Below are 12,771 nucleotides of genomic sequence, written 5' to 3'. Positions count from 1 at the left end.
CACACACACACACACACACACACATCAGGGTCCTTACTGTGAAGGCCCAGGCTAATATGAGGCTGTTTGAAGGCTTATCTATGCTATAGCTAATGCATGAGTCTAGCACGTGAGGAACTGATGTATTGTTTTATGTATTGTTTAAAAATAAACAACAACAACATGTTTTGTCTTGATATGGGATCCTGGATTGAGAGACCAGAAACAAACACTCCAGGTTAAGTTCAGCACACAGACTGAAGTGGACAGAATGAACAGAGAAGCTTTCAACTTTCAGGATTCTAACAGCCAAAAGCTGTGTCAGGAAGATAATTAATCCCACCGTTACTGTACTGTAAATAATATATTGCTCCTCATCCAGTCATCCCACTATCAGAACAGTCAAGCAAAACATTATGACCAATGACGGGTGAAGTGAAGACTGATTTTTCACCTGTTAATAAGTGGGATATTTTGCTTAGCAAATACTATAAGCTGTTATTTTTTTCCACACGCGTTGATCTGTACATTCTGGCCATTGTATGGTTCTTACCAATGAGTCTCAAATGGCTGCACTGCTGGTGATGAAGAGCACAGCACAAGAATGTGCCTTGAGGTGAAAGTGACACTGAGGGCGACAACGACAGAGAGACAGAGTGTGTGTGATCCCAGGTTTACACTGCATGTGTTTCTGCTCCGCCGTTCCTGACTTACACTCCTCTGTGAAGTCCTCCGAGAAACATGTGTGGCACGTGGTTTAGTGGTTTTAGTGAACAGGAGGAAGGTTAAGACCAACCAAGAACTTTTCCTGGTAGGCTACTGTATTTTTTTTATTAAGCAGCCACGTTAAGGCATCTGGCATCTACCGGTAAGTATATTATTAAAAGTGAAACATATTATGTTACGTACATGTTGTAACATGTACGTAGCATACTATTACATACATAAGTTGCTTACATACATATAGGCCACACTTATAGACAAGTGTGGCCTACAGATGATAGGAGTGGCTTATATTCAGGTGGGCTCAATAGTCCAGATGGACATATGGGTCTCATACATAGGAGCCCATCAACGGATGTATTACTGGTTTCTGGCACCAGATAGTACAACAGCCCTTTCATGGAGGTGTGGAGTTCATACCAGGATGCGTTGAGGCTGTTTTGTCAACAAAAGGGAGACCATCCCATAATTAGACAAGAGGTCATAATGTTATGCCTGTTTAGTGATCTATCACATTGATCATAATGATTTGTGCTCCATATCTCTTAGTCTGTTTTGCTGTCAACTGGTCCATATATGACAATTGAAGCTCTGATCAGCACTGATCCATTTGATGCAAAATACTTTGTAAAAGTTATATATTACTATCAGAGTGTTATGGATTTAATGAAATACAATCAACAATGAAAATAATCTTTATATTGTTGCAGCTGTCAATATTTTCTGCATGCAGCTGTTACACTGGGTTAATGAGGAACCAAACTGAGTTTAGTAGCAGAGTTTCAGCTTTGTGCCAGTTGATTTTTCTGACTTCAAAGTTGGACTTTAAATTGCTAAAATCTAATTACAAATGAACCGTCTCATTTGTCACAACACAATCCTGGTTTTAAGTAACCTTTGCATGAATGGGTGTGTCTCTTTAAATGTTTGTCATTTAATCTTGTCCAGGCTTTGTCTACCTAATCTAAAGGTAACAGGAGCCAGTTAAAATTAGCTTCATTCACTTCTTAGATAGAAAACAGAGGATCATGTTAGGTTGGAATTATTTGATCCAAAAGGCAGTTCTGTCCAGCAGCACAGAACTTTGGCTAGATGAGCAGAACTCTGTGTTCACTCAGCTGTCACAGCGGAAGTAATAAAACCGATGACAGAGCAATTTTCAGTTCCCAGGAGGTGGAAACCTGAAACAGGATTTTCCCTCAGGCATCATCTCCAGGGGCCATTGAGCCTGTCGGGAACAGAAAGGTGAACCACTTACAAGTATTATTTTGCTAAAACACAAAACAGCCTCATAATTCACTCTGAGTGTTGTAAAGTGCACACAAAGCATGGAGCCAGCATCCTGGCAGGCAGCCCAGCAGTCCCAGGATGTTTTACTGTGAGACCTGGACTGGACTGGACTGGGCTGGACTAGACTGGACTGGACCAGACTGGACTGGATTGGATTGGACTGGACTGGATTGGACTGGACTGGACTGGGCTGGACCAGACTGGACTGGATTGGATTGGATTGGATTGGATTGGACTGGACTGGATTGGATTGGACTGGACTGGGCCAGGTTCATGTCTTACTCTGGAGCCCAGCTATTTATGGTTGATTTATATGACTGGTGAAAAGACAGAGATATTAAAAGCATTGAACCAGTGACTAGTTCTGTTTAACTCTTAAGTTGGAAGTCTAATAAGTCACTTTCACAGGGTTTCAGGTAGACAGCAGAAAATTAGCAGGATTTGCTGATTCCTCTGGCCGCTAATAAAGCTAACAACTGTTAGCATCACAAAACAGCGACCTTCTTTATCTGGATTCTATACTTATAAAACTAGCTGTTATGCAGATTGAACTGCTTCTCTGATTCCATGTGATACATAAGATACATAAGCTACCAAAACATTTTATGAAAGAAGGAAGCCATGTTGGATTTTGGGGTGGAGCCTTGAAGATTTCAAGATGAATTTCAATTGAAGGGGCATTCCTGGGTATTTTTCTGACCTACCCAACTGAATTTCTAACTTCCATGGGCTGTGATAAAGCAAATATGCTAATACTGTATCATCTCTCCATGAGTTAACCAGCACTAACTCCAAACCAGAGAGGGTAATCACATAAACCTTATCCTTTTAAATGTCTCAACTAGATTTTGTTGAAAAGATTAAAAAGGCTTCCTGAGAATGAAGCTTTTAATATCACAGTTTGTTTTTAGTGCTCTAATTTAACAGAACTGGATGTGAACCAGACACATCCAGTTCTGTTCCAGCCAGTCAGTGATCTAAGCTGAGCAAATATCACTGCTCTCTGTCTTGGTAGCAACATCTGGATCTTTAAGCATTTCTATTGATGGAGGAAACGAAGGGGTTAGATTTGGGTAGCAGGACTTGTTTGGATCCCCACCGATGAACGAAAGAACCAGCAATCCTGATGAATGCTGAAAAATATTCCATCAGATCACAGTTCTTGTTTTCTTGTGAGAACAAAGAATTAGCTTGTGGAAGTTCACAAGAAGACAACGGTGCAGTCATTGACCCAAATGAATTGTTCTGTGTTGCCTTGGTTCGGACTCGTTGTCATTGTTTGTCCTTCTTCACAACGTTCAGTGGCCAAACATGAACATGAGCTGTGGTGGTACACAACTGGAGTGGCTTGTGTGTGTTTGTTTGTTTATCCACTAATTACATTAGTTATGCTGCTGTGTCAGCATAACTAATGCTATACTCTCATACTATTTTTCAGTATGAGTAATAATGAGGAAAACACCCAACCACAGACAGAAGCTTCCTGAGCAACCAAGCAGAGAGATGACAACAATCCATAGCAAACACACACACTGTGTGTGTGACTCATCTCAACAAAAATAGATACAATGGCACAGTTATATATTCATAATGAGCATCAGGACATACAATAAATTATAATTATAAGGCACTTTTTCTATTGTTATTGACAACTCATTTAATATGGCAGCAACAGTGTGCAGTGTTTTACTGCTACAGTTTGTCCATTCACCATAGTAAATGGACAAAATGGAAAACAAAGTAGTTTTCTTTTAAAGACTTTCCATAAAACTAACTGATAAGCAGAAAGAAACAACTTGTTTTTCTGAATATAATCTGTGCTTCTCATGCAGCCAGACATTAAAAACAGCAGCGGTGGAGGCTGGTGGAGGCAAAACGTCGTGAGCTGAAGCTTGTCCATCTCTGCACCGCCTCGCTCTCATCCCACACCGCTGCTGACCTACTTCCCTCACACACAGCACTCATTTCTCAGCCAAGGTTACACCGAGTGTCTAGCACAGAGTGACATTACCAGAGTGCGATGTGTGTGCATGCGTGTATGTGTGTGTGTGTGTGGGAAGGCTTAGAACGGACATGTGATGCTGCTAAAATTGGCCTTTTAAGCTCTCAACATTTTATGGAGGCAGCAACATTTGTTCATTAATGCAGATGACCTACATATTTATTCCATAATTGGAGAGAATGATGTGACTAGAGAAGATTCTCCAAATATTAGTGATTGTGTTTGTCTGTGTATGTTCTCTGGTTGTCTGTCTGAGCAGACAGAAAACGTTGAGTCTTCAGCCTTGACGTTTTCTCACCACAAATGATTTGATGGAGTCTGGAAGAGATTTGGAGCAAGATGGAACAAATGTAAAGAAAACCTGAATCTGACCCAGAGGGAAGTCAGGTCTGATGGGGGCGCTCTGGCTCCCACAGGAAGGCCCCTCCATGAGGGCCCACCAGCTCCTGGTGAGGCTGGGAGCATTGGCATGGCAACACACAACAGCACAACCTGCCAGCGCTGGTGTGTGAGGTTGGTACCAGCTACCAAATAACAGGACTCACCTCCACACACAGCTTGGGGTCTGGAATCAACTGTGGGAGAGCTGGACATGCTACTCTGGAGTTGCCATGGGAGACAGGCCTCCAGCAGGGAAGAGGGGGCTCACAATCTTCTGGGATGGTGTAATGGCAAGGCTGCCTCTGAGGATTCTATAGTGGCTGGCTGGGTTACAGGGGAGCTGTGATTGGGAACCACAGCCTCCACAACCTGAATGAGCAGTTTGATGTGTGAGGTGGATCAGCAGAGCTGCTAACTGGTGGAGTCATCCAGGACACATTACCATGGATACTGCACTGTTAGCATGTCTTCATACAGCAACAGCCTTCAGCTAGAGATTTTTTTAGATTAGCTGCAAAACTGACTGCTAGTGGAGATCCTTCCATCCCACAGCATCACCATCCACTTTGAAGACACTTGGTTGATAGCAAAGAATATCATCTCTGCTATTTGCATTTGTTTAAGATGAAAATAAAGTATTTCTGAATTGAACTGAACTAAATCTGGATGAAGCTGTTAGCTAATCTGAAAAACAGTCCAGGTTCATAATGAAGATGTTTTTCTCTGTTAGTCTGTGCTTCACTTGTGACAAACAGCTAAACAGCAATAAAGGAAGTAAAGGAGTTCATCCCATTCACACCAGTCATCTCCAGTTAAACCATTTGGACCTCGGCTGACCGCACCTTATCCAGGGCCTCCCGCTCCACCAGGTCCTGCACCGCCAAGATCTTGATCCTGGAATGAGAGAAACATTCATATAGTGTAATATTAGCATAAATCACACATAATATTTTATCCAGCAGTCACTGGTTTCTATAAATTCAATGGTGAGATCGGTTTATATATAATGTTAATATTAATATCAGATATCATTATTTCATAACCCTACCTAAACCTCATGAAGGTTTCATAACTAATTAACTGAGACTGAAATTATTTCTCTTCTTTCTGATAATCTGCTGGCATCCAAACTTGATTATTCTGATAAAAATTACTAAATTTATTAACCATGTCTGGCATTTATTATTAAATACTCATAGCCAAGCCAGGCCTGTTGTTGCACAACAGGGGAGAGTCCTAAATTAAAGGTGCAGACGTGTTATTGGACTGCAGGAGAAGGGAGTTTACAGCCCAATAAACCTTTATCTGTTTTCATTCCAACTCATTTTCCAAATCAATGGTCAGCACAATAAAAAGCAGTCAATTTCTGAGTGGCCCTGGATCTTTTCCTCTAACTCCATTCAGCCGTGAAGAGAGGAAGTGCTTTGTGAAGCAATTTGACATGAAGGGAGAAGCATTCCTCTGTGAGTCGTTTGCTCTGACTTTCTCAACAACTGCATTTAAAGATGAGGATAAAAATGAGATAAAGTGGGAATCTAATATTTTCGTTCTTCTGCAGTTCTGGAAGCTGTTTACACAGCCCAGCATGCACAGTTCATGCAGCAGCAGCAGTAAATGTCTGGTGGATCTACAGCATTGCAACACAGTGGAACTGAGTTGGTTGCACAAGGAGATGATGACTGAACTGCGTTCACCTCTCAGCATCTAATCTGAAATCAAAAAATCAGGTTACATAAGGGTCTGTTCTCTTGGTGAAATGCAGCCCCTAATAACTAGCATAGCTTAGCTTCTGTTACGACTGTACACACACACACACACACACACACACAAACAAACACACACATGTAACTTGGCCCAGTGGCTCCACTCATACTCAGAGACCAAACCTGGTAGAATGAATCAGAATGTCATTATGTTTCTCCTGTTGCAGCAGACAGACAGACGTTCCTGCAGACTGCTTCCTGCTTCAGTTCGGCTGAGGCTGGGTCAGACCCAAACCATAAAACACACACAACTAAACACCACACTGATCGTTTTATCTGTCAGACTCTCAACTTCAATCAGGTGACCTGCTGTATTCTAGGAACACACTGATGTGAATGAGTCAGCTGTAAATCAGCTGCTGGCATAAACCTTGTAACACACACAAGCACACGCATGCACACAGGCACACACACCTACACACACCACACACACAAATCTTGTGATTACATGAAATACCAACAGGAAGTAGATTTATCTTCAGTGTCGGTCTGACAACACAAATTATTTCTCATATCTGTTGGTGCTGCAGAGACATAAACACAGAGCTATAAAGTCAAATCAAATGTCTGCTTCAGTACATGTCAGATTACAGCAAGCCTGAGGACAAACACAAGGTTGCATAAGCAACTAGATGAGCTGCTGGGTTCTGTGCAGGCACCTGCTGGGCCGCGCTGGCCCTGACAGCACACACTAATCTGATGAGAAGTTCACAGGTTTCAGCTTCAGACTCACATGGAGTTGTTCCTCTTTCCTAGATCCTCTTCTGCATCAGAATCACTTAAAGTCCTGACAAAAACTCTCAATTTCAGGAAATAACAGAGCAGTTACATGTAATAAAATTCTGTGTGTGCGCGCGTGTGTGTATGTGTGTGCATGCGTGTGTACGTGCGTGGTGCATGCATGCATGCGTGTGCGTGTGTGCGTGTGTGTGTGTGTGTGTGTATGCGTGTGTTTGTGTGTGTGTGTATTGCTTGCGCTTGACTATGTTCATGTTCATTTTAAGTTTTTTTTATTTTGACTATACTCTGGGTCAGAGTATGAGTTGGGTCAGATTTTTTTCCCTTCAGACACAGCTCATTCTGTTGACCTCTGGACAAGGTGGAGGTGTGTTGATGAAGCACGGCTACATCAGGTCAGTCTTTGACCCTCAGCCAACAGTAATGCTTCTTTATAAGAGTGTTTGAAGTTACTACAGTGACAGGCAGTAGTAAAGTCTCCTTGTTATCTCACCAACCTTATATTTCATACACTGAGGTTGCTCCGCAGCCTGAATGCAGGTCCATTGCTCTGTCTTGTACATGTTTAGTTGAACTAAGATGTTTATGTGAGGCATTAATGTTGATGTTAGTCAGCATCTACATGTGGAGCAGCAGAGAGGTTAGATTAGTTGCAATAAGTGTTAACTGTCTCCATGCCTTCTCGTTGGTTTCTGAGTTGCTGTTTTTATTGGCTGCTTGTTTGGTTACAATCTGTTTTCTAACATGACAATTTGAAAAGTAGGACCGAAAGATTTCCAATATGTTATTTGGAAAATAATTATAAATAATGATACAAATATCCATTTTAATAGTTGTATATAAGATATTAGAGCAAATTAGAGATGCTCCGATATATATTAATATCTGTATCGGTTGCAATGCTGAAAAAACATCCTAGATCAGGTATCAGTAACAATGTGCCTGATCCAAGAGGGCAGATCTATTTAGTCTAATGTTATGCTTTGAGCAACATCATACTTTACTATTTATCTTACATTATATTTAGAATTTCTAATTGCATTTTCTGAACCATTTGAAAGAAGGTTTGTTACAGTTTATTTTTACATGTTTGACTAAGGTAGTCAACTTGTTGATTTAGTCAGGTTAAGTTTCTTTATTTATTTTATATTGCCTGTTATACTCACTGACTGAACAAATTAAAGATGTTGCTTTTACATGTTTGACCAAGCTTGTGAAGCTATTGGTGGATTTAAGTGTTCTGTACTGGTATAGAGTTATCAAATACATTTGTAACTTAGTACATTTATGTCTGTTTAGACAACTAAATGTTTAAAGTCAATTCATCTGTTTTTCTATATCATTATCAGATCGCTAGTAGACCTCAGATATCGGTATTGGTATCGGAAGGGCAAAAAGCAGATCAGTCCATCCCAAAAGAAAAAATCAATTGGATTTATGTCAGTACTTTGACTAGGCCTTCATACACCTAAATATGCTTTGAAAACCATTCCATTGCAGCCCTGCCTGGATGAAGGTGAAGCTCCATCCCAGTCTCAGGTCTTCTGCAGCTTCTAACAGGTTTCCCTCCAGCTGTGTCCTGCATCCAGCTCCATCCATCTGTCCATCATCTCTGTCCATCCTCCCTGCCTCTGCTACAGAAAATCATTTTTCACATTTTCTCTTCATTTTCTCATTTTGTCAGAGCGACCAGGATGCCAGCTGTCTGTTCATCACACTTCTGCCTTGGGCACAGAAGGGGAGAAATGATGTGTGTGTGTGTGTGTGTGTATGTGCGCGTGCGTTTGTTTGTAATACCTTGTGGGGACGATTTTCCTGACATATACTACGCTGTGGGGACCAATTGCTCCTTGTGGGGACCGGAGCCTGGTCCCCACAAGGGGAAACCCTGTTTTTGGGTCAGGGGTCAGAGTTAGGGCTAAGGTATGAATAGGAAAAGGGTAAAGGTAAGGTTTAGGCTGTAGAAATGAATGGAAGTCAATGGAAAGTCCCCACAAAGATAGCAACACAAACATGTGTGTGTGTGTGTGTGCGTGTGTGTGTGTGTGTGTGCGCGTGTGCATGTGTGTGTCCTTGTATTTGACACATTTCAAGGACAATTTTTCCAACAAATACTACATTGTGGGGACACCCTGCTTCTTGTGGGGCCCAAAGTCCAGGATCCATAAGAAGCAGTGCTGCTTTGAGTTAGGAGTTCGGTTTGGGACAAAGCTGTGAATTGACTTCATGTTAGCTTTAGGGTTAGACATGGTCTCCTTATAGTACAATCAAGTAACTATGTTACCTTCAGTTGTTGTAAAAATGCTACAAATATCAATCATGACTTAAAAGAAACCTGACTTTGTAATTTAGTGCCTTAAAATTGGGCCGGCGTCCTGCATGTTTTCATTCTCTCAATGGTGTTAATAACAACCTTCTTGTTCTTCTAATGAGCCGTCATTAAACCAGGGAGAGAACTAAAACATGCAGGGTGCCGGCCCTCCAGGACTCACTTTGGGCGCCCCTGGTTTGATGAGTTTACAGTTAAACTGTAAAGTGACCTGCAGGTAGAATAATCAATGCTTCCTTGGTATCTACAGTCCAAAGGGCCAACACGTTCAGCTTTGATTGTCCAACATGGAATCAAGGTTAATTTGGAAAGTAGCTGCTTCTATGTTCAGATCTGCACAGCGCCTGGCTCAAGCACACAAAAGACAAACCTGGTTGTAGATAAAAATTCAAAGAAAGATCTGAGACAGACGACCCAGGTGACCCATCCTGGGCGTATCCCACCTAACGTTTTATTTTTTAACTCTCCCACAATCCTGTAGCTCAGCGTTCAGGAAGAGCGAAGCAGATGTCACGGTCAGACAGTAGAGAAGAGATGAGTGTGTCCTGAAAGACACACTCATTTCAGTGTGACCAGTGTAACCCCGCACACTGGTCACTGAGCTGGGTCAAAGCTCAACTCCTCTTAGGACTGTTACTGGTTAATTATTATATTGACTGCTCAACATATACAAATAACTGCTCTGTAGGAAACTGGAAACTGTTTTCCTTACAGAGTAAAAAGCCTTTCTGACATAGTTTCTCTTCAGATCAGCAGAAGTTTTGGCAGATCTGTAATTGGCTGATCTTCTCTACCTGTGAGAGAGGACTGACTGACACCAGGTGATGTCTGCACCGATGCGGCTAACACCAGTCACCCCCCTGTGGACAGCTTAGTGACTCTGTCACCATGCAGCCACTTTTCAGACAAAAAGAAAATCAGTTTTGGCCAAAATCAGAATCAGTACTTCAGGCTTTTTAGAGATCGAGATCGGTCAGAAAACTGCAATCAGTGCATCCTGACACATGTATAACCTTATACACATACTAGGAGAAATTTTTAGCTCATTAATTATTGGAAGTTCAGCCCAGTTGTGCCATTGTAAACCTCTGATAGGAGCCTTTGTGTTCCTATCAGATTAAATTAATTTGCAGGTAATGCTGTACTCGCCACCAAACAGTGGGACTGCAGGAACACACACTGCAGGCTGAACCCGGACAGACTGAGCTCCCTTCCACTTCACTGCCTCTGTGTTCAGGGAAACATGTAAGAGCTTTACAGCAGCTTTACAGCAACCATAGATGGGTCAGGCCAGAGCTACAGCCTGAAAATAGAACCTCAAGTCGGACACTTCTCTAAACACTCCCAACTGGCTAACTCAATCTGGAACGGACAAACTGGGATTACTGGTTTACTTCAGACAAGCTCACAAGGTTTTACAGCATCTTTGGAAAAACAGAGAGCAAACAAACACAGGACTATTTGGTAGGTCAAATGTTTGTGATACCCTGTAGAAAATGAGTTATGGAATCAGAAAGTTAATCATAAATTCATATGGCAATTTATAGGGTACACGTCCATGTTTTTCAGCATCTAGACATGATAAAAAAAACTCCAATCTGCTGAAGGTTAAGCTGCACATCAGCATGGGCAAGAGACAGAATGTGAGTATTTCACAAACTGCAGATATCCTGGGAATTTCACACACAGGCTCACAGGGAATTGTGGGAAAAAATGAAACAGAGGGCAGAACGCCGCATGGTCAAAAATGTGTCATGGGTTTCTGTGGTCAGAGAAGAATGTTTACGATGACAGAAAGGTGAACTTTATTCCAGTAAACACTAATAACTACTAAGGTACGCAGAACATCATCTCTGAACGTCAAAATTAGAGAAAGCTCAAATTTGGTGTGAACAACATGAAAGCATGGATTGATGGTTCAAGTGGTGCTGTCATGGTTTGGAGGATATTGCAACACTTTGGGCCCCTTGGTCCCGACTCAGCATAATTTCACCCCTACAAGCAATCTGAGTCACTGACATTATGACCCCAGTAGAACCCTCTCCTGATGGTTCCTTCCAGTTGGTTATGCTGCTTTCTTGAACATGATGATGAGTTCAGTGACTTTCAGTGACCTTTGGTGACCTTTGGTGACTACTACAGTCAGATTCTAGTCCAACAGGAAAGTTCTGGATTCTCTGATGCAGAACATCATGAATGTGAAGCCGACAGATGAGCAATAATGCTCATCATAATATCCACCTTCATCATTTATGCATCACGAGTCATTTTAAAGGCGATGAGTCCAACACAATCTGATAGGTAAAAAAATTAAAGTCCTAATCCCAAACACAAAGGAACTAGAGGAAAAATCAGGTTTACAATAAAAATGTCTGCGTGTGTGCGTGCGTGAGTCTGTGTGTGTCCTTCAAATAAACAAGCACTTCCCTCTACTGTGTGTGTTCACACATGTAGACTGGGAGTGAGCAGAACACCAGCATGTTTAGCCAGTCTGGCCAGTTTCATTCCAACCGGATCACAACCAGTGTTATGTACACAGCGTGAGTCCAGTCAGAAAACCATCTGTTCAGCCGGATCTGAACCTCTGTGGAGGAGATTCAAATAAAAACAGAACTAATATTTCCAGAAACCAGAACTCTGCGTGACGGCCCAGGAGTCAGTTCTCCTTATCGTAACATGACTGAAGCAGAAACCTGTCTGATGACGAGATGAGACATGATGGAAGGCATTAATATCGGAGTGACTTTCCATGATTCCACAGGCTGTGGTAGAAATGCAGCAGACTGTTGGATCTGCTGGATGTCCATCAGACAGAGAAAGTTTGATGGTTTATATTTCTACTCTCAGAGAAAACCGTGCAGCAGCAGGCGGCTTTAATGAGACGACGGTAACGTCTTTGCTCCATGATCTAAACTCAGGTCTTCGTCCTCCCTGGTTCATGTCAGACACACCCTGAGGAGCCTCACAGCAGGCAGCTGACACACACTGCTGAGGGGAGTCCAAAATGTTTGCCACGTGAACCTTAAGTATTCTGGGGCCAAGAAAATATTGTTTTTAAAAACTAAACTCACCAAAAAGTTGTGTTATTTTTACTTGAACAACAATAAGCTAAGCATGAACTATAAGTAAACAAATAGGGTAATTACATTTTTTTTGGAGGAACGAGATCATAGTTCTAAATCTTCAAATGATTTCTGCATGATTCCTTGTTAAATGAAAAGCTTTCAGTTTGCTTGTTATTCTGAGTTTGACTGAAGAAAACAATAAAACAGGATCTATGTCCGTCTACATACCTTGCTCTGTTTAGACAAGTTTTAATGCAGCAATTAAAAGTAGATTTGGCTGCATCAACCTGTATGTTGAAGTCATGAGTTAATGTGGTTACCATGACAAAAGAAGGAAAAAAGAAAGCTTGGAAAAGATTTATTGATTTCTGTTGCTTCTAACATTTTTGCAGCGATTTTAATTTAAAATTTGGAATTTTGTCCTAATTTATTTAATTTAATTCTTGAATTGTCGCTGGAGGACCGCATAAAATCAGTCCAACGGCTTCAAATGGCCCCTGA

At 41.6% G+C, this 12,771-nt stretch overlaps 1 protein-coding gene across 1 annotated transcript in view; it reads right to left on the bottom strand.

Annotated features, from left to right (window-relative positions):
• The window catches only part of eepd1 (endonuclease/exonuclease/phosphatase family domain containing 1), a 43,531-nt gene that overhangs the window by 24,878 nt on the left and 5,882 nt on the right, over nucleotides 1-12,771 (bottom strand). Inside the window, exon 2 of the mRNA XM_007558449.2 lies at nucleotides 5,218-5,269. Within this exon, the coding sequence (XP_007558511.1) occupies nucleotides 5,218-5,269 (52 nt within the window). The remainder of the gene's footprint in view (nucleotides 1-5,217; nucleotides 5,270-12,771) is intronic.

This window comes from Poecilia formosa, unplaced genomic scaffold (genome assembly GCF_000485575.1).
Source record: "Poecilia formosa unplaced genomic scaffold, Poecilia_formosa-5.1.2 Scaffold96, whole genome shotgun sequence".
Classification (NCBI taxonomy): domain Eukaryota; kingdom Metazoa; phylum Chordata; class Actinopteri; order Cyprinodontiformes; family Poeciliidae; genus Poecilia; species Poecilia formosa.
Note: the sequence above shows the minus strand (reverse complement) of the source record. Positions and strands in the feature narration are given on the sequence as shown.